Below are 23765 nucleotides of genomic sequence, written 5' to 3'. Positions count from 1 at the left end.
AGTATAAGAGCAGATGAACCAGGTTTCAGACTCAAAGTCAGGAGACCTGGATTCAAATGCTGGACTGACACTGACTTCCAATATGGAAATTCACATCCTCTGGTAAGGCTGCAGTTTTCTTGCTGTAAAATGAGGAACTTGGCCTAGATGATCTCTAAAGGAGTCATCTCTTTGATAGTCTAAATTTTAATGATCTGTTTTTATAAATTATCATGAATGTTTCCTGTATGGTTCAAGATCCATGTAATTTAAGAAAACTTGGATTGGATCATGTAAAAACTTTACATGAAATCCTTGTGAAATTTTAAAACTTTTAATTAATTTAATTAATAATTATGAAAAATAATGTATAATAACTGCCAGAAGATAATTAGTTATAGATTTTTTAAATTGGATATGGAATTCAATTCTACTAATCATGAGCAATAATATTTATGAACTAACACAGGCATTATAATTTAGAAAATTGTATTGAGTGTGTCAGCAAAGGTAATAAGACAAATAAGATGAAATCCCTGACCTTATAGAATTTATCACCTAGTATCAGGATGAAGTCTATACAAATAACTATAATACATAGTAGAATATGATATGTAAGATAAAAGTAAAACTCAAGCACAAGTTCAACCATTTCACCCCATCGCTATTCATTAAACTCCATTGACTCCCTATCACCTTAAGGACCAAATATAAAATTCTCTTCTCTGGTATTCAAAACGCAACTCGATCTACCCCTTGTCACCCCTGACCTTTCCAGACTTCTTACATCTTCCTCCTTAACACGTATACTTTGATCTAGTAAGGCTCACCTCCTTGCCTTTCCTCAAACAGAACTCTCCATCTCCCAACTCCAGACATTTTCTCTGATTTTCCCTCATACGTAGAAGGTTGGATCTGAAGGTTAATTAAGAAGGTTAATATTCTGAGTCCAGGACAGAACTCTTAAATACTTTATATACCTCTATACTTTGCCACCTAGCTGCCCTCTACCAAAAATGGCATTGGTTTTTGTCTTTTTGTGTTCCTTCCAGAGACAAGTAGTAATTGAAGTCATACATCCAGAGTTAGATTTCTAGAATTGAAAGTGATCTTGATGTAGTTTTCTTTCTTATGATGACTAATTATGAAATTTTGTATTCATAATTTCACTTTTCAAATTAACATTCAAACAATTGGACATAGCTCAAGGATAATATGTTCACATTTAGCATTAAAATTTAATGAATTTAGAAGGAAGATACCTATGTTATTAATAAATGAGAATACCATCTACAGCCTATTAACCAACACAGTAAGAATCATAATAGAATGAAGAAGAATAACAAAGCAATATTTGTACTAAATAAGCACCTTGGCAGTACTGGAGCCTCAGATCTAAAGCCAAGCAAACGTGAAATCACATCTATCCTTGGACACCATGACTCAAGGCAAACAACTTAACCTTTGTTTGCCTCCATTTTCTCATCCTTGAAATAGGAATAATTAAAAATACCTTCTACCCAAGGTTTTGTGAGGGTAAAATGAGACACTTTGCAAACAAAAGTGTCGTAATAATGGTTTACAATTACTATTGCCATTATTATTTTTTTTGCTGTATATATGAAAATGTCAGCTCTTGAATGCTGTTCCCAATGACATCTTCTTAAGTCACAAAGATAACTCCAATCCCAATATTTAAGAAATGGAAAAGAGAGATTTAATAGCAAAGGATAGGTAAAAAGCTAATGAGAAAACAAACCTTCATTTCTCCAAACACATTTGAGATGCTTAAGAATCTTCCTAAAATTTTATTTTATCTCAATCACTCTTCAAGAGTTTATAGTACTCTCAGTCAAATTGATGTTATTCAGTCATTCTCTGTCATGTCCATCGGACTCCCTTTGGGATTTTCTTGGCAGAGATACTGGTGGAGTAGTTTGCTACTTCCTTCTCCAGCTCATTTTATAGATAAGAAAACTGAGGTAGAGCTAAAGGACATACCCGGGGTCACCCAGATAATATTGGAGGCCAGATTTGATTGCAAGAAAATGAGTCCTCCTGACTCCAATCCTGGTGTTCTATACACAGTACCCCATAGCTACTCATGTTCATATCCTACCAGTTTTCATTGTACGATTCTAATGAAGTCACTTCACTTCCGGGGTCATGTTTCTTCATCTTTAAAATGATGGGACAGGACTAGATCATCTCTACCAAATCCTGTAATTCTCCATGCACATCCAGAGTATTTGACAAGTTCACAAAACTCACTGATGAAAGAACCAAACCAAGGCTTAGGTTTCCCGGCTCTCTCAGGCCAGTACCCTTTCTATTATATTGTGATGTCTGAGTTAATTGTGTTTTGCTAGAATTTCAATATTTTGGTGGTAATTATAGAATTTAACTATGTAAACTATGTTTTCATGAAATAAAAGGTGATTCTATACATAATTTGTAATATGAAAATATTGTTTTCTCTCCAGATTGAAGAATTTGCCATTCTCGTTTACCAAACTGAAAGAGTTGGCTGCTTTGTGGCTTTCAGACAATCAAGTAAGAACCTTTAAGAATTATCTTCTTATAATCAAAAGATTAATATGTCTTCAAAATGAGTGAACTTTGATATCTCTGTCTGTTAATAAAACCAGATATATGTTATAATTCGTGTTTGAGATGAAAGTAAAATTATGAATGTTATTTAACATGTGTATTAGGTGGATAAAGTTCTATTTGATGAGCTCCACAGAGCCTTGCTTCAGCATACTATCATCATATGTCTAAAGAAGCCAGATTCGCCAAGGTTGTGCCAGCAGATTTCACCAAGACAGAAAAGGTATCATCCTACCAACTGATCCTGTCTGCTTCCTAAGGACCAGTTTAGCTAAGACAGAGATCTGTCACCATGAACTTGACTTCTTGTGATAAAGGTTTTGGGCCAGAGCCTCCCACCCAACCAATCAAAAGCGCTCAACAAGCATCAGTGTAGTCATTGGTGCTTCAGGACATATACCTAGACATCAATCATATCAATTCTGACATTATCCTCTATAAAGGAAACCAGAAAATGCAGAAAAGGTCAAGTAAGAAGAAAGGGTGGGGGGGGCTCATTGGTTCTCCTCATAAAGGCAAAGAAAGGAGTTAGAATTGTATCCAAAAGGAACAAAAGGTAGAACTTTCTGGAATAATTTTCCATGTTTCAGGATACTTTTTCCAAAAAGCATTTGCAGATAGAACTCCATGACCTCACATCCACTGAAGATGCTGAAGTAGAGAAATTGTATGAGATCTTTCCAATGGATTTCATATTGAATTCTTGATGGAAAAAAAAACACAAAGTTTGGCAGGGAGCATGCAGTGAAAAAGATGGTAGAATATGATAGGATTTAAGAAAAAAGTCATGAGAAGGCAAAAACCTGACAACTCTAAGGAAGTCTCATGCAAATCTATTATGAAACCATTCATCAAGGAGTCAGGAGGAACTGGATATAATAAGCACCAAATAGCATCATACAACATTACTTGATTATATTTCAATGAATAAGAAACAACTGGTTGCTCATCTGAGAACCATTCATAAACCAGCTGTATGGGTACAGTCAGACCAACGACCTATTAAAGCAAAGAATAAAATCAACATATCTCTTGGGAAAAGATAGCAGACCTTATTATTACTTTATTATTACTGAAAAATTTGTCCAAGGAAATATTATTACAGGTTGACCCATCTCTGCAAATCTTTATGAGAATAATCAATATATACATTAAAGGCATCCTGGATGAATATTTGCAAAGGGAATAGACAATAATGATCTAAAGTTAACCATAGTTTTTTTTATAATCACACAGTACACTAAAACATGGTGAATATCAAATCTCACTGTTTTGCTTGTTGCCATTACAAAAAAAATACATATTTTATCAGCAGAACTAAAGATCACTATAAAAGTTTTCTTTAAACATGTCTTCCATGTTGATCATAATCATATAACATCCTATGGAAAATATAACATCAGAGATAACTTTGTTCCACATTCCTCAGATTATTCATAGAAAATAAGATATAAAATAGGAGATGTATTCTCACCAAACTTGCTTGCCACTGTCCCAGAGGAAATCAGAGGATAAAATGGGATATTTGTAAAACATTTTGAAAATCTTACTGTGCTGTACAATGCTAATTAAATTATTATTATTATTCTATCACTACTGCTACTGCTACTATTATAACTAGTGCAGAGTCCAAACTGAAGGGAGATACTCTGTAGATGGTGATGTCTTCCAGGTGCCTTTATTTTATTCAATATATACATATACATATATATATATATATATATATATATATATATATATATATATATATATACATACACACACATATACATCATGTTCACCTTATATTCATTGCATCAAGCCCCAAAACCCTACAGAACTGCCAAGAGGAATTTCACATTAATCCAAAAGAGGATCATCTAACTATTTACCAGGAAAACCCATATGGATAAAGAATGTCTTTTATTCAGATGAGGATGTTCATTTAGATGGATAACCCATACAATTGCTCCAACAATGCATATATCTTAGACAGTCACTTAGGGTAGTCGGCACTTAGAAGTTGAAAAGTAGGATGAATTTGCTGTTTTAAATGATCTCAAGCTTCTTTTTTTAATTTTTGAAAGGTTTCATTTACTTTCAGTTTTAGAATTTTTCCCCCATCTTGCTTCCCTCCCCCCACCTCCACAGAAGGCAGTTTGTTAGTCTTTACATCATTCCCATCTTTTTCACATCAATATTCATCCAATGACACAATATGACTGCAAATCTCCCAAAAAGTTATCATTTTTTCAAAGGGCCAAAGAGAAGAGGCATTGCAGTCATTAGTAGGCTGCAACATATTGCTCCTGGATAATTATACCTGAAGAATGGCAAATGATGTCATCAGAGTGGAGCATGACTTGAAAAGGAGATTAGGCGGTCAGTTTTAGACTGCCCAAGTGTGTCCATGGCATCAACAGAATGAAGGCAGCTAGGAGGCAGGAAAACCAGAAAACTGAATTATCTAACCTAATACAGAAGGCAAAAATGACTGAATCAATTTTACCAAAACTTGATATGGTGAGAAATATGGACCATGTCTCTGAATGAATGGACTTTAAGAAGAAACTCGATACATAAAGGAAGAAAGAAGTATACTGGAAGTCATAAATTTAGAAGATCTGCTCATATGACAAAAAAATAGGAAACAATCAATGGAGAGCATTGAATGAAAGTCAATAAAAGCAGAGGAATAAGTCCTATTGTTAGGGTGAAATGCATATTTCCTTGGAAGAAAAAGGAAAGGCAGATCGCAGACAGTTGTATTTGAAGTCAGGAAAATCTGAGTTCAAATCCAGCCTCAGGCACTTTACTAGATTATAACTCTGGCCAAATCACTAAACCTCTGCCTGTCTCAGATTCTTCATATTATAAAATGAGAAAAGTAACATCTATTTCATAAGGTTGTTGTGAAGGTCAAATTAGGTGTTTGTAAAGTGCTTATCAGCGTAAGGGCATGATGCTATATAAATACTAACTAGTTTATTATTAGCGGCCGAGGAACTTCAGTTAGGACATCCTTTGAGCTCTCCCTTTCTCTAAGTAGGCCCAAAATAGAAACGCCAACAATTTCTTGTCTTGTTTTCAAGATAATTTCATCCTTCAAAATTTGAAGGAGGCATTCATTCTGGGGCTGATCCTCATGAACAGGAAGGAACTGATTATAGGTATGAAATTATGATCATAGGTAAACGGAAGTAAAGGGAGATGCCACTTGACCACTTTGTAGGATTTGTGATATAGGAGATGAAGTCTGGAGATAATCTGGTGTGTACTGGAAATTTTAAAAGATCAGATTCTAAAGAGTTAAGAAAAAGAATAGATAAGAGATTTGGGATTTAAAGTCAACAGAGGGTCAACCCATTGGTGACAGGAAGTTAGCAACAAAATCTTGAAAGAAATTGTTCTGATGAGGAGAAAAATGAAAAGCCAGGTAAATAGATTCTATGGATGTACCGAGAACTCACCATATGGTACCCATTTCCTGTGAGGATCCTCTAGGAAAAAATCTTAGTACAATTTGTCTTGGTACCTACTTAAAGCATTCACTAAAGAGCTCACACCAAAGTGTACAATTTGATTGATCACCCAGAGGCTATAATATCCAATAGGGGCAGCAAGGCAGCACAGTGGAAAGAACCCCAGCACCAATCAGGAGGACCTGAATTCAAATATGGACTCAGACACTTGACACTTAACATCTGTGGGAACTTGGGAAAGTCACTTAACCCTGAGTGCCTCTCACCCAGAACTATCTCCAATTGTCCCCATATATATCTGAGTAGTAGACTCACATGGCTCTGGAGGAGAAAGTTGGGCTAGTGACAACACAGCATGCCCCCACTCAGATCCAATTAATGTATTCATCATGGCATCACCTCCGTGATGTCATGGTCTTCTTTGAGAATGAAGAACAAAACAAATTTATCCAATAATAACTGTAGCTTTGATTCCACATCCTCCCATCTTTTCTATCAAATTGCCCCCATCTAAGCACTAATTTCTTTTTTTAATGGTTTCTTCCTAAAGCTTTCAAAAATGCCCAAATCTGCACTGTCCTTTAAAAAAAACTTTCCTAGACTCAGTCATTACATCAACCATCATCCTACATAGCCTTCCTTTCTCAAACATCTGGGAGGGGGGAACTATGTACTCTTATTTGCCTCTCTAGCATTCCCCCTCACCATTCAACTGAAATTACTCTCTCCAAAGTTTCCAGTAACCCCTGTAATTGTAAGACTGATAGTCTTTTCTGAGTCTTTTTCCTTCTTGATCTATCTCCTGCATTTGACATTGTTGTTCACCTTCTGCCCCAAAACACTTTCTCCTTTTTGGTTTATGATCCATACCACACTTCTTGCTTGTCAGTGTTCCCCAAGGTCCCTATCTATATTCTTTCACTTGATAACATCTGCATCTATAGATTTAATTATTGCCTTTATTTGTATGACCTTAGGTCTATAAATCCTGCCATCATCACTTCCCTAACTTCAGTTCTGCATATTAATGTCATAGGTAGAGCTAGGGTCATAAAAACCTTCTAAGCTTATTCCCTCCTTATAAAGATGAAGAATTGAGTCTTAGAATGGTTTAATGACCTGCCCAAGGTTACATCCCTATTTGCCTGCTCCTCTATTCCCATTCTCCTCAATCTAATTCCTCCTAATGTCCCCACTCAAGACACTTACCCCTTCCACTGTGCTTTCTGAAATGTCTGCTCTATAAGTAACAAACTTGCTTTCATCCTAAATCTTTTCCTTTCTCAAGTTTCCATCTTTTGGCTTTCCCAGAGAGCTGACTCCCTCCCAATAACAGCCTCCTGGTTACCCTTTCTAGTACCAGGTACACTTCAACTCATTGGATCAGGATGAAATACTCCTTCCTCCTTTCATCTACTTCCATTCTCTCTCTACCACCCTCACTCATGTGAAGTAAATATGGATTATTTGTTCCTGTCCTGTGGTAGAGGCTTCTAAGCTCATATTAGTCTTGTCAGCCATGGTCAGACTCAAGATACTTTGACTCTAACTTAGTGATGACATCAACCAACCATCAAAACTCAGTAACTTCTCTTTTATGGTTCCATGTCTATTATCTAATCAAAATTCTGTTAACTGAAGTATCCCCAGGATACTGCATTCCTCAAAAAGTCCAATGCCTGGCTCACAGTCTCTTTGCTCCAACTCTTGCCCTCATAAAAGGAATGTCAACAAGCATATTACTATTCTCTCAAACATCCCACCCTCCCAGTTCATCCTAAATCTTTTTCCTTTCTCAGGTTTCCATCTTTCGGCTCACTTTCATGACTATTCCTCACCCCACCTCACAGACACAGATAGCCAGACCTTTATCTTGCCATCCTACACCGATACACCACTTCTACACTCATGAAATCTGGCCACAGTCTGTAGTCATTCTACCTCTCACTCTGCTTTCCAGCTTCAATTCTATTCTTTGTCCTCTCTGTTACATCCAGATCCTCAGTTCATTTCTCTTCTAGGCCATGCCTTTTGGCAGACTATACTCTCCTCACCTTCTCTATCCTGGCTCCTTGGTAAACCAGTTCAACTGTGCATTGTCCTCTTCTCTAGATTTCCTTGCTCCTTAGCTTGTCACAACTAATTGGCTTGTTCCTACCCAAATATTTCTGAATAAAGCAAGAGGAAATTATAAATTACAAATTTTTCTTGCAGAATCTCAACTGGGTCTTCACTAAGAAGAGTCAATTCTTTTTCTCTTTCCTAATTGGTTCCCATTTAGCATAGAATCTTCTCTAAACTTTTTTATCCCTCCTCAGGTCTCCCATAACTCCACCCTCTGAGCTGAGACTTCTGCTTCATATTTCACTGAAAGAATGGAGGTCATCCACTAAAAGATTCCTTTTCCCACCTCTTCCTCATCTCACATAATCAAGTGCCCACTGCTATTATCTTCTCCTTGACCTTTGTTTTACATGAAGAGATGGTCATTCTTTCTTACCAAGGTAAATCCTTCTATATACAAAATGATCCTATTCCATCCAGTCTTCTCCCAAACATGGTCCCCTTTATCATCCAAACTTCTCACTAATCTTCAATCTCTCCCTGTTTGCTGGTTGCTTTCCCATTTCCTACATATATGTTCATGTAGACCCAACCCTCAAAAAAAACCCTTACTTGTTCCATCTATCCCCTTTACAAAACTAAACTTGAAAAGGTGGTCTACAATCAGCACATCCACTTTCTTCTTTTCTCCTACTCTCCTCTAAAATCTCTATATTTTGCTACCAGCCTCTTCATTAAACTGAAACTACTCTCTCCAAATTTATCAGTGATTTCTTAGTTGAAAAAATCTAATGGCCTTTTTAAAGTCTCATCTTTCTTGATCTCTGTGCAGCTTTTAACAATGTCACACTCTGTTGTTGATCTTATTCTCTTTTCTCTAGGTTTCCAAGAAACTACTCTCTTCTAGTATTCCTCTTGCCTTTCCAACCTCACAGTCTTTTTTGCTAGCTCTTAAGACCAGTCACACCTGTTGGTGTGGACAGCTAGTCACCAAATCGCTTTCCTGGGCTCTCTTCTTTTCTCCCTCCCTACCCTTTTATATGATGATCTCATCATCTGCCAAAGATTCAATGATATCTCTATGTTAATGATTATCAGGTATTTATCTAGTTCTTACCTCACTATTGACTTCCAGTCTCTAATATCCAACTGTCTTTTGGACATCTTGAAGTGGATGTCTTATATTGACCTCATTATATTCCCCCAACCTTCTCCTCTAACTTTCTAGCTGTTCAGGGTCTCACCATCCTCCCTGGCATCAGACTATCAATCAAAGAGTAATTCTTGACTTTGTAAGATCTCTCTGTTATTTCCCCTGCTCTCCACTGATACTGCCACCACTTTGGTACAAGCCTTCAACACTTCATGTCTGTACTAACACAATAACCTTCTGGTTAGTTCCCCTGCCTCAAGACCCTTCCAGTTCCCCATCCCGTCTCTTATAACTACATTGGACTCTCTCCTTTTCATCATTTCAAACCTTCTATTCCACTCAAAATTTCTGAACCTTTCCAACTTATGATGCCCTCATGATGTTGAACTGCCTATTATCTATTTCTTGTCCATACATACACACACATACACACACATTGTATTTTCTGACAGAATGCAAGATCCTTGAGAGTGGGAATTGTCTCATAGCCCATTGCTTGATATCGACTACTTTCTTAATAAATGGTTTTTGATTAATTTAATAAATGGTATTTCATAAAATAGTATGGCAAGTTAAATTATAGGAGATATCCCCAAGCATGATGGGTGTATGTGTAATATAAATTTAATAATTACTATAATAATTCAAAGTTAATGAAGGTTAATTATAGGCTAGATTTTGCCTAAGAAATATTCTTGGAAAGGTAGATCCTGAAATGAATCTTTATTCTGCTTTCCTTCCATCTCTCCCTTATGTTCTTTATTCATTTCTGGGCTTTCCTTTATTTTTATAACTTTCTGCTTGATTCAATTCAACAAATAATTATTCATATTTTATCGTATCAGTAGTTCTGAGTTCTAGAAGTGCCAAGTTTCCATATGACAGAATAATTTCCCTCATGGGAAAATATATGTCTGAATAGAAACAGAGAGCTATAGATTTGATCGTGTTAAATCTTTATCGGGACAATGGACTATTAGAAAAAAGATACTCTATTCAGTTGTTGGTTACATTCATCAGTTCAAATAATGTCACACTAACAAGCATTTCTTTTTTAAGAAAGATTTTATTTATTTATTTATTTTTGAGTTTTACGATTTCTCCCCTATTCTTGCTTTCCTCCCCCCCCCCACAGAAGGCAGTCTGTTAGTCTTTCCATTGGTTCCATGGAATAAATTGATCTCAGTTGAATGTGATGAAATCAAATCCTTAAGGAATAAAAATAAAGTATGAGATAGTAAAATTACTTCATAATATAATGGGTTTTTTTCCTAATTTGAAGGTAATAGTCTTTGGTCTTTGTTCAAATTCAACAATTCTTTCTCTGGATACAGATGGTATTTGCCATTGCAGACAGCTCAAAATTGTCCCTGATTGTTGCAATGATGGAATGAGTGAGTCCATCAAGGTTGATCATCACCCCCATGTTGCTGTTAGGGTGGACAGTGTTTTTCTGGGTCTGCTCATCTCAAAAACTAACAAGCAATTCTTAAATACTTACTGTTTGCCAGAGATTAATCTAATTGCTGGGGACAGAAAAGAAGGAAAAAACAGTCTCTGATGTCAAGAAACTTAAAATTTAATGAGAGAGACAAAAATGCAAACAACTATATACAAAGAAGATATTGCTAGACTAAATTGAAGATGAGCATTAGAGGGAAAGCATTAGAACAAAAGGGAGCTGGGTTCCTAGGGGAAGCTGGAATTTTAACTGAGATTAAAAGGAAGCCAGGGGAAATTAGGACACAGAGTCAAGCAAGGAGAAAATTCTAGGGTTGGAGGTAGCTAACAAAAATTCAAGGAATCAAGAGATGAAGTACTTTGTGAGAAGAGCAATGAGACCATCGTCAATGGATTATAGAATATTTGCAGAGAAGTGAGGTATAAGAAGACTAGGAAGGTAGAACAGGTCCAGGTGAGGTAAGATTCTTCAACCCAAAGAGGATTTTATATTTTATTCTGGAGGTGACAAAGAGTCACTTGCTATTGAGTAGCGCAGGGGAAGAAGCAGAGGGAAAGACATGGTGATACTGATGGTTTAGGAGGGTCATTTGATAGAGTGGAGGACGGACTAGAATCGAGAGTCCTGAATCAGGGACGTTAAGTCAGTAGTTGAACCATGAGTTGATGAGAGGTGGTGGCTATATAAGAAGAGGGAAGGGACATAAATGTAAAAGCTGTTAAGATGGTGGAATCAACAGAACTAAGGACTAAGGAGTGGGAGAATGTGATGAGTCAAGGACAATACCTAGCCTGAGACTCAGTAGTCTCAAGACTATTGATGCAATAGTCAAGATGATGGTGTTAAACCTAGAGGTCAAGAGAGAGATGAAATAGATCTGAGAGTCATCTTCATACAGATAATACTTGACCCCATGGAAGCTTGTAAGTTCAGAAAGCAAAAGAGTGGAGAATAAGTAAGATAAGAAAATAGTCTCCTTCAAATATGGAAATAGTTATTATTCATTTAAAATATTCATATTTTCATATTTAAGCATTTGAGGATCTCTCAAGACTTGACATTTCTACTTCATAGCTTGTTACTTTTTACCAACAAATCACAGAAGTTTTCTTGTTCATATCTTGCATCTTTCAGCCCACAGCAATCTGCCTCTAGCTTTTTGGTTGTCAGAGGTAACAAAAATATGATCGGTGAATTTAGAAATTATAATTTAGTTTTATCTTTGAAGAGAAAATACAAAAAAAAATATTTCCTATAAACTATTTCCAAAATTTTGTACCCAACTGGTTCTGCATTTTCATACATGCCTACTGTTTAAATATCAGGAGTGAAATCAGTGAGAAATTTATCTAAAAATAATGTGAAATAATTCCAAGAATTGCTATTTTTAGAATCCTGGCTATTATCTTATTTCCATCACCTCCTTTCTATCCTTATTGCCATGGTCCTCAGAGAGTTTTCCAATACTTCTCCCTCAATCAAATGTTATATTATTTGTTAAGCACCCAGCATAGTAGGCACTTAATAAAGATGTTTTAGGGGGTTTTTGCCAGGAAATGGGGTTAAGTGGCTTGCCCAAGACCACATGGCTAGGTAATTATTAAGTGTCTGAGGTCAAATTTGAACTCAGGTACTCCTGACTCCAGGGCCAGTGCTCTATCCACTGTGCCACCTAGCTGCTGCTACTTAATAGAGAATGTTTCCTTTCTCTCTTTTCCCCAATCCATCTTTCATATGATCATTGCATCATCACTGCCATCACCTTCCCTAAGTGGGGAAGTTCCTCAGAGCCCTTTCCTGTACCTTCTCTCTATGTACCTTCTCTAACCTCATCAGTTCCCATAGTCCATAGTACCTTCTTTTATGTAGATCATTCATAGATATATAGGCTAAAGTCTCTCCAGATTTTCAGTTCATTTCCAATTGCTTTGATGGTTCAATCTGGATGTCCTGGAGACATTTCAAATCCAGTATCTCCAAGACTGAACTTACTTTTCTTTCCTCAAAGCCAGCCCACTTCTCTTCCAAAATGCCTATTTCTCTAAAAGACATGCCATTCTGCCAGTTTCCCACATTTAAATACCCTTAACACTATCCCAACTCCTCTTTCTTCTTAAGCCAAGAACAATCAATTCCAAAATCTTCAAAATGTTTCCATCTGGAAAAGATCTCCACTCAAGCAGCCGCCTTCTTAGTTTAGTACTCACTTCTCCTTTCTAGATAGTCACAATGGTCTCTTGATCATTGGCCTCCCTGCCTCAATTCTCTCCATACTTCAGTCTATCCACACACACACCTGGCAGATTCGTTTTCCTTAAATACAGTCAGGAACATGTCCTCTGTGCACTGCTTCAGTTCCACTGGTTCCCTTTGGATATGAGGATAAGATATAGATTCATGTTTGACCTTGCAAGTCCTAGGCCGCATGACCTTACCCTTTTTCATTTTATTGAGCTGCCCATCTCCCTTCCCTGGAATGCATTTTTTTCTTGCCTCCATTTCTGAAAATCTCACTTTCCTTTAGAAAGCCCAAATGCTACCAAAAGCCTCTTCCATCCCACAAACTACTGTCATATTTCCCTAAAAACCTCCTATTTTACTACCTCCTGTTGATTTTTCAGTAACCCTTTTGTACCTCACTCTTAATGGAGAGTAAGGTCCTTTCGAATATGGATTACTTCCTTTTTTTATTTGTATCCCTTGCTCAAAGCAGATAACTCTAGCACATATTTGGAGTTTGACAAATGGGTGCTCTTGAGTCATCAATGCATTTTTTGTATGTGTATAAACCGTCATGTCATTCCTTGACCCTAAACTCTTCTTTGATTCTCCATTATGTAACAAATCCCTTTGCTTACTCTCTAGAGTGGGTGCAATGCCCCATCCTCTCAGCTCCATCTTGCATTGCTCCTGCCAGGAATTTTGTGCTCCAGTCACCTGAGCCAACTAGGCAGTTCACAATCATAGCATCTTAGGCTTGTGATTGCAATGGTAAGAATTCTTGATTTGGAGTTAAGAGCATCAGGTTCAAATTCTGCCTTTGGAATTTATTAGGGGTATGCTTCTGGGGGAGGTGCTGCTTTACTCGGAGTCCACTCTGTGTCCACTTGGTGAAATGGGAATGATCAGCCTTAGAGATCTGCCTCTCAGTACAGTCAGAAGGATGATCTGCAACATGCTTAGCCAGTCTTAATCATAGCCTCAGTGACAATATTTGTTCTGTTTCTATTGTTCCAAGTAACACGACCTCTGTTGAAAGAACAACTTCTAAGATTTCTAAATAATGAGGGAAATCCAAAATGAGTTTGATCCCCCCTCCTTAGCTAGCCCTTCCCACTTCTGCATTGCCCTAATTCTTTGGATGTTTTTCCTTTGATAAATGCTAAATCTGACTCTCTGAAGCTGCCACCCACTTCTTCCCTTGATCAGCCAAGCAGATCAATCCCACTTCCCCACACAAGGGCCCTTCAGTGTCTTGTGTAGGAAACTGTACTCATTCTCCTAAGAGAAATGCATAGGAACAGGTTCGCTGCCAGAGTTGGGCTAATAAAATCTTTCCCTTTGAGTTCTAAGGGTACCTTTGAAGGGACAATGTGTTCTCAAACCACCACCAATACCATCTCCCCTCAAATCACAATGGAGATAGTGCTAGACCCTAAACCTCAATCAATGCTTCATTCATTATTAATTCACAATGATTTACTTTAACCATTCAATATAAGCCAATTTTTCCAAAGGAACATTTTCTATATGGCATATTCTTTCTTATAGCAAGAATAGAAAATTACAAAGTATCCCCACTCCACATGTCTTGTTACCTGTAGGGTTTGAGCTTAAACATAAAGTAATCTTGACAAAGCAGTTGCCCCCCATAAAACTCACTTCTGAATTCACTATAACAAACAATAACTCTCTGTTGGCATAGTTTTATCGATGTCAAGGCCCACCAGATCACTTGACTTCTTTCTCCTCATTGATTAGTTTCCCTCAAACCTTTGGCCCTTTAGACCTGTACTGACCATCTGCCATTTTGATCTTTCAAAAATTAACAAAACAGCAGTAATTTTTCTTTGCAAGACAGTGGGGTTAAGTGGCTTGCCCAAGGCCACACAGCTAGGTAATTATTAAGTGTCTGAGGTCAGATTTGAACTCAGGTACTCCTGACTCCAGGGCCAGTGCTCTATCTATTGCACCACCTAGCCTCCCCAGCAGTAATCTTTTAAAACTCTTTCACCTAAAGGTAGATAAATAGATACAACCAAGACAGAAGAAACAGTAGGGCCATGTAAATGTCTGGCACCACAGAGAGAATAAAAGTCTGAATCCTATTCCTCACCTAGACCATGGTGCTTCTCTCTTCATGTAAACATAAGCACAAAGAAATGAGGCAATCTCACTTTTGTCCACAATGCTTTCTATATGCCCCCACTTCTGACTCTGCTGTCCCTCTATTGTCCTTTGCTTTACCACATTAAGCAGACCACACCCAGATACTCCAAATTGGGGTACAAGACCCTTCCTTCAATTTTTGGAAGCAGACTTGTCAACCTCTTCAAATAGGAGATTGAATCAGTCACGCAAGTCTGGAGTGCTCCTCACATCCTTAGGAAAAAAACTTAAATAACGTGATCATGAGGGTCTGTGCCACCCTGGACACCCTCACCTAGAAGCACTCCTAAAAGATGATGTTGCCTAAACTGCCCAGGCTACTCTACATGTGATCTGGTCAGGGAAGAAAATAAGAGGAGCATCATCCACTTCCTTCTGGACACCAGATACTTCTCTGCAGCCCAAGACTAAGGTAACTTCTCTGGGTACAATAACATACTCTTGATTCTTTATGAATAGGCAGTCCATTATAACCCCCAGCATCTTTGCCTTATAAAGTAAGTGGTTTTACCCAATTATAAGACTGCACATTTAACATTCTAAATTTTATTCTTATTAGATTTAGCTCAAAGTTAGACACGGTGTCACTTTTTGGAATCCCAATTCTTCCATATAACAGCTGTCTTTTCCAGCATTGTGTCATCAGAAACTTTATCCGCGTGCCGTCTTTGATTTATTCAAATCCTTGAAAAATAAATGAAACAGCATGGGGCCAGAGACATATTCCTGGGCCACTCTTAAAGACTCTTGGCCCTAAACCAATGGTGCAGGGAGCAGGTGAGAGGTATAAATTTGTGTTACTGCACTTTAAAAAAGTCTCCTCTCATCTACTGAGGTGACTCTGGGACTTTCATCCAAAATATCATCAATGCGATGTGAAGTTCAATACATCAAAGAATTTCTGTACATCATCAGAAGTCACACTTTGTTCTGAAATCAATTTAGAAAATCTATTTTAGAGACCTGAGTCATGGGAAAGTTCCACTAAAATCATGATTCACTCTAGTGGGAATTTGTAGAACTGAGTCTGTACCATTAATTTTTTCTTTAAAATAATAGCTTTTTTCTTATGTTCCTTCCTGACTTTTTTCCATATGGAAAGCTATATCAAATTTTTTTTTAATTTCTTCTGTTAATAAATGCCATCCAGTGAATAGATTTTTCAGAATTTTGGGTAACTTGACTATTTCAAACATGCATTTTAGTGCTATTTAAAACTGTATCATATTCAACAGATTTTCTGAAAGAATTTCAATAAATCCATTTTTAAAAAATTAATGAAAGTCTTGAGTTTGGGCTAGAACATGATATAATCAGACTTATTTTTTTCAATCCATTTCAACTCAGTAACCATTTCTTAAGCACTTTCCATGTGCCAGACACTGTGCTAAGTGATGGTATAAATGCCAGACTTTATACTCCTTGGTCAATAAATGTATGTTTTATCTGCATTATAAAGCAACAATTCAAAGATACTACTCTTTTTTTTTGCAAGGCAATGGGGTTAAGTGGCTTACCCAAGGCCACGCAGCTAGGTCATTATTAAGTGTCTGAGGCCCAATTTGAACTCAGGTCCTCCTGATCCCAGGGTCGGTGCTCCCCCCATCCACTGCACCACCTAGCCGCCCCAAAGATGCCATTCTTTATATAAAATCTTAGAACTCTGCATTTCATGAATTTGGTAATAACTTCATTGAGGTTTTTGATCATAGATGAGATAATACATGTATGTTGCAAACCTTAGAGCTCTTTATATATCTTAGCCGTTATACTAGGAAAATATATGCTTGAAAATGAATGGTACACAGAATTATACCTAACAGGGTTTTTTCCTTAACAAAAAGAAATAAATGGATTAAGTTTGGAGATTCACCAACAGAGTACAGCTTTGGCAATACCGATCAATAAAACTGAATTTTATTGTGTCGTCAATGCTTCAGAGTTCTGTGATTTTGTCTGTGTAGCTATCACTTCTACCTTCTCTGACATTTATGATCACCAGAGGGGTGCCATGGCCCGAAAATTCATCATCCTGAGAACATAGCCAAGTTGTTCATCAGAGGACAGAATCTAATCTGTCCTCAGAGCTCCGCCCAAGGCCTCTACACTGTGGTGGTGACTGCCATTGGTGTAGCCTTTGAGAATCCAGAGTTTTCTCTAAACCTTGACGAGGTACCATACTAAGACATTTTTGAATTAAAGAATATTTGTGTAAACTGGATGATAACCTTCATCATCAATGTGGAATACTTAGAGCTTGGAAACCCATTTCAGCAGCAATCTTCATTTGGATCCCATATATTCTTCATATCTTACCTTCCCCCCATTCTGCTAATACTTATGTTCAGTTGGTCATTCAGGGTCTTGAAGGAGGATTACAATACTTTTATGATATCATTTTTAAAGTTCTTTTAAGTATAACATTTCCATTTTTGCTTCTCTGATCTGGCTTCATTTTTCCTTTCTTTACAGTCAAAGGCCCTCATCCCTTTGCAAACTGAAGCTCACCCAGAAACAAAACAAAGAGTATTGACTAACTACATGTTTCCTCAGCAACCCCGAGGTGATGAAGGTAAATCACCATCAGAAATAACTTCTAAAAATTAAGTCTGAAAATGTTTGTAATAATTCTTCATTATATAAAAGGATAATTTTGGCTTTGACTTCTGGACAGTGACATCTGTGAATGGGTAAGACCATGGCTATGCTGATGGTGTCAATGTCATACATTTTTAACAGTTGAATAGATATTATAAAAATTATTTGGAGGAGTTTCTGATCCAGGAATACCCTTGCTTTTTCTCCAGCCTAATTATTATGTCTGAAGGAACCTCTTTAGAAATAGTCTCAAAAAATATTTCCCTCCCTTGTTAAATGGAAATGGCCAATTGAATTTAAGGGACTTCCTGACGGGAAGTAGAAAGTTCATTTCCTTCCCAGGCTACTTTAAACAACAGGTACCCTAGTTAAGTGGAAGGATAAATGGCTAGTCTGAAGTGAACAGAATTGATTCCAGTTCTCAAGGCACTGTTATTAACCTTGGGTTCCCTAGTTCAACAAGCTCAAAACATGTCTCATGAACCTGTGCTAGCAGATGTGCTTAGAATTCATCCCCAAAAGGCATTAACCAAAGAATTACAATCTTTTCTTTTCCAAGATGAAGCATTCTATCTGAGAAATGTTGATAAACATTTTTGGAAATTTAAGAATGGATCAGATTAAAGGAAGAGGTTAAGTGCTGGGAAAGTGGTCCCTTAATACTATTGATTTTTCATGTTTTCAAGGAAATGGACCATTCATTTTTGAAAGATGCTGGCATGGGCAACTGAACCCTAAGTTCTGATGAATTGGGAATGTAAAGGTAAATGAAGGCAAGGTTCCTCCCAACCTGAAAGATAGAGACAAACAGAAAAGTGAGGGAAAAATAGAGAAAAGGAGGAAGGTAGAGACAAAGAGAAAGAGACAATCAAGGAGGAAAAGAAAGAAAGATAGAATGCTGCTTCAAAAAGTAACTCTAAATCAATTTTTACTTGAATTAGGACAACTTGTGAATGGATCCTTCTGTTAAAGGTGTATACCCCTCTTTCTGATTTAAAAATTAAATTATGATTAAAAATTTTAATTTGTAATTCAAAAATATAAGTGAATTCTTCAGGTTCTCCTTATTCTTTTATAAGAATTTTTTAATCTTTTAGGAATCTAGGAACCCAATGTTAATTTGAAATATATATCTTCATATTTAAGGTATTTGAAATTTTGAGCTTCTGAAAGAAGGCCATAAATGCTCTTTTTCTGGAGTAGTGGGTGAGGTACAGGGAGTCTTCATTTCATTTCCATGTTCAGGGAAACTTCAGGGAAATTCTATCAAAAGATTTCTCCTTTGAAGTTTGCAAGGAAAAAAAATTAAAAGACATTCACAAATATCTTTCTTGGAACCAGACATTTAAATTAAACATCTACTTTCTTCCTCAATTTGAAATAGACCTATTGAAGTGAGATGTGGCATTAAGAAAATGACAATTTTTTTTGTCCCATGTGGGAAGAAAAATGTTTAACCCTGAGGAGATAAGGGTAATTACTATATATTTAAAATCTTGAATTCCCAGTCTCTTCTATTTTCTAGGTCACAAGGGGGACAGATGGACAGACAGACAGATAGATAGCTAGACCTTCCAAATTTCTTAATACACAAGAAAGGAATTTAACCAAGGCATGGTGTGAAGTTTCAGCATTTCAATATTACCATTTTTACTCAGTCTTTCAATAACAACAGAATATTTGGCAGTCATTTAACATTGTTTTTGAATTTCAGACTTGAATAGAATAATTACATTCCTGGTATGGAAGTCTAAATGACTCTTGCCATTCCTTCTCCCAGATAGACACATAAAGATCACATCACCACCTGGGTGACCTCTCAAAAAAAAAAAAAAAAACAGGATAAAATGTTAAGAGCTTCCATAAGAAGCCATATGTATACAGTGTTTTATGTAAAATATTCCTTATCCCACTGTCTGTCAATCCATTTGTCCACACTGGAAGGCTCAGAAGCAGGGCCAGTTTGAAATGAATAGAAATTGGTAGTTAATTTTTAGTTAAAATGCAAAAAGGTCATCTGGAAGTTGTAAAATTGATTTTGCCCCTTTTTCTTTTTTCAGTCTTTAGTACCTTTCAACAGTTTTTGCTTGATGCGTTAATTAAGGATTGTTAATAATCCTCTATTAGAAAACTACTTTTACTCTGATAATACTTTGGAATGTAACTATAGATTTCCAGTCAGACAGCGACAGTTTTAACCCTACTCTGTGGGAGGAGCAGCGACAACAACGAATGACTGTTGCCTTTGAATTTGAAGACAAAAAGGAAGAAGATGACAGTGCTGGAAAAGTGAAGGTGAAATTTCTGACTTGTTTCCCACTCCCCCGTTCCCCAACTCTCTAGGAGTCATGCAGTTGTCCACTGATGCTACGTATGCAAACAAGGGTCAGGACACTGGGGAATGGAAGCAGTCCTCGCATTTCCCCATCAACTGTTTTTAAAGATAGCCGAACGGTCTCATTTCCTAAAGATTAAGAACTTGTCCATTTCTTAATCTGCCCATCCGGTTGAGATTGCTGCTCATACTGCCCCAGCTCTGACTGAGGGATCCTTGAAATACTTGTCATAGCTTTTGGAGCAATTGTCGAGCTAGCAGCCAGTAAGAAAAGATCATCCCAAATCTGGATTATCGTTATGTAAAATAATGATCATGATGAAACAATTCCAGGAACTCTCAAAAGGTTTATTTTAGGCTTTCTTATACAGTCTTGATTTTCTTTTTACTGAGCAAAGTAGCATAGAAACTGAACTGAGGCTACATAGAATGAATGTTAAAATAGTAAAATGTAAAGGATTGAAGTATCACTGGAATAGTTGAAAAAAAACAAGGAATGCATTTCATCGAAAAGAGTAGCTAAAGCTGGTAGAGGATATTTTCGTTGTTTCAAATATCCCCAAAAGGTCAACCTAATAGGATATTTAACTAAATATCCTTTAGTAATTTCCAATTCATTTAACTTCGATGAATTTAAAACTGTAAATACATTTCCACTTCTTGTCAATGTCAAGTTTCAGTGTCTTCTATCATCATGGCAACATCTTGGATCTCCCATTAATTTTGTTCTTATTATTTATGCACTTTTCCCATCATAGATACTAACTATTCTCACTCTAGTTGACTAATTACGCAGGTAACTTAATATGCATCTCTCCGACAAATTTTGCAGTCACCCTTGCCTTTATACCCTTCCTTCGACCCCACTCATTTCCTGACCTTTCTTTTGGACACCTAAGTTTTTTCTGGATATGGGGCAGCAAGGGAGTTGAGCATTCATTGGTGTAGCATGGATTTTTTCTTGTAGTAGGCAAAAACTTTTATTGTTACAGGAATATTGCAAAAATGTCTTGATGGCTTGGTGATGTTGGGCTCCAAATAATTTGGGAGATATTTTTTTATTTGAGTTTCCAGAAAAATAGTCTTGATCAAAATTTCTCATGCTTTTTTAAGATTATCATGATGAAGAGCTCCCAAAATAAAAAAAAAAGATGCGGAATTTAAATCCTAGACCCAGCACCAATGGTAATACGCTCTGCCCTGGACCTCTGATGCATTTTTCTACTTAATTGGATTTACAAAACTTTCAGCATTTCTCACTGACAGTCTTAACACAGTATCCAAGAAGGCATGGAAAGTGAATTAAATATAATATGGCGGCGCAGCTTAGGTGGTACAGTGGATAGAGCCATGACCATGGAGTCAGGAGGACCAGAGTTCAAATGTGACCTCAGGCACTTCATAATTACCTTAGATATATGACCTTGGGCAAGTCACTTAACCCCATTGCCTTGCAAAAATCAAAAAAAAAAATATGATATGGTGTGTGTGGCTGTAAAAGCAGAGCTGTTTCAATTCCCCCAAACTGTCGATTCAAACCATTATTTCAAAGTCTGCTTTGGGGAGTTTACCAGTCAATCATCAGGCATTTACTAATGTTTTCTAAGTACTGGCTACTATACGGTGCTAGGGAGAAGACAAGGGTCAAAACAACATTCCTGCCCTCGGGATTATGGGTTATTACGGGAGGGAAGGCTTGGGGATGGAGTTTGGAGTTTATGCGTTTGTTTTAAATTGCTATTTTTTCTACGCTTCCACATTAGCTTTTCTTTTTATTTTGTGGTCTTTATTGTCGTTGTTCTAGTTTTATTTCATTCTGTTTAAATTTCATCTACTTAATTGTGGCTGATTCAAGTATTTCCAACGCCAGTGTCTTTGGGGGAAATTAGTATACAACATTCTTCTAAATAAATCATCATGGAGGCATGATGAATGGGTTACACTGAAATCTCAAACGAGGTTAATCTCAATTTTCTGGTTCATTAAATGTGTATTAAATTCAGTATCCATTTTATCTCTTGATATATGCCAATTCAGAAAATGGGGAAATCATCCACTATTGACCTACGTCATCAACTTCCTTATGAAATAACGTATAGCTCCCTGTGTGTATAGCCTAGTGTGATTGTTGCATTTTGTGACAAATTTGAGACCCATTAGCATCCTGATGTAATATTGCTATTTGATAACATGGAGAAAAAGCTCATTTGCTTACAGTTTATAAATGCATTACCAAAAAAAGAAAGCACTAAAATTAGACTAGAGAAATGATAAAAAACTGAAAGTGTTGCTATAGTGCTCCTCTTTCTCCCAGAAAATGGAGATTCCTTCTCCCACAGGATCACCCTTGCCATGCCCCCTGGGAAAGGGGCCAGCGTGGGATTACCCTCCAACCTGCCAGACTGTCTGGCGATTGCTGCACACCATGGGCCAGGTGTGATCAGCAGATCCAAGACATGCCAGTTGCCCAGATTGACCCACAGCTGGCATGGGGGTGTATCAGTGGCCTCCAGCAGGACAGGACCATGTGCACTCCATTGCCAGTTGCAACAAATTCCACCACTCTTCCCTCTCTAAGTGGCAGACAGGTAGGCCTAGGTGTGCGGGGCAGGAGATTCCTCCCTATAGAGGCTGCCTTGGAGCCAGTGGTCTATGGGGTATGTTCTGCATGGTTTTTGTGAGGAATGATGATTGCCTACCTCTTTTCTAATTGCCATTATTCAATCCAGATTGACTTTTATTATGGATACTTGGCAATATCAGCATCTGCGTGGGGTGGGGGGGGAAGGGGAAATATTAAAGGGGAGGGAAAGATAATTTGGGGCACCTCCGGGAGGATCATTGGGTGGCTTTTGACTTGGGTGGACCAACTTGTGTTGTTTGTAGCTTTGTTTGCTAATGATGGACTTTCCCATCCCAAGCATGAGAATATTGGTAGAATATTAGTAACTGGACAGATATGTTGACAGAGTTAGACAATTTGTCAATTTAAACTATATAGCAAAGTACTTTTGGGGGCAACTGAAGTATTTAAATCTTTCATTTTTAAACTAACATTTCATTTGGATAAAAATTCAGAGGAAAGGGACACTGGCAGTAAAATGGGATTCTGCTAAAAGACATTGATTTACTTTGGAATTGCAAAAAATAGTCGCATTTGAAGGAAATAATAAACTTGCCATTTTGGTCTGACTTTTTATACTGCATTTATTATCATTTAAATATGTCCTAATTAATTGTATTCCTGACACATAATGAACTGAATTGGGGGAAAGCATGGCTTAGTGGATAGGACTTTGAGGCAAAAAGGATCAGGTTCAAATCTGCCTCAGATTTTGACCAACTGTATAACCCTGCACAAATCACTGAATCTTCCTCAGTCACAGTTTCTTCATCTGTAAATTGAGAGTGGCCTAGATGTGCCTCTGACCCAAATCTATGGTCCTATGAGACGGTGTCTTGGACAAAAACACTTCTGCAAAGTCAGGCAGAGAGAGAATCTCTTCCTTGAAAGTGTTCACAGACTTCCATTAACTTAAAAAAAAATTCATCTCAGAATAAGATAATTCAAAATGAAACTGTCAGCATAGTAACTTATTTTTCTCCTGGAATCTGATTTTCTTTACTGTTCTACTGGAATCTGACTTTCTTTACTGTTAAATAAAATTAGAATCAAGTGGGGTTTTTTTCAAGGAAACAAATGGTGGCTATATT

The 23765-nt window shown here is 37.1% G+C and overlaps 1 protein-coding gene across 3 annotated transcripts in view; it reads left to right on the top strand.

Annotated features, from left to right (window-relative positions):
* Positions 1–23765, top strand: part of LRRC7 (leucine rich repeat containing 7) — a 594014-nt gene that overhangs the window by 462247 nt on the left and 108002 nt on the right. For all 3 annotated transcript variants that reach the window (XM_074221205.1, XM_074221202.1, XM_074221203.1), the window contains exons 14-17: positions 2463–2532; positions 17591–17690; positions 19887–20011; positions 22391–22639. In XM_074221205.1, the coding sequence (XP_074077306.1) occupies positions 2463–2532; positions 17591–17690; positions 19887–20011; positions 22391–22639 (544 nt within the window). The remainder of the gene's footprint in view (positions 1–2462; positions 2533–17590; positions 17691–19886; positions 20012–22390; positions 22640–23765) is intronic.

This window comes from Macrotis lagotis, chromosome 2 (assembly GCF_037893015.1).
Source record: "Macrotis lagotis isolate mMagLag1 chromosome 2, bilby.v1.9.chrom.fasta, whole genome shotgun sequence".
NCBI lineage: Eukaryota > Metazoa > Chordata > Mammalia > Peramelemorphia > Peramelidae > Macrotis > Macrotis lagotis.
This window is presented reverse-complemented; position numbering and strand designations above follow the sequence as displayed.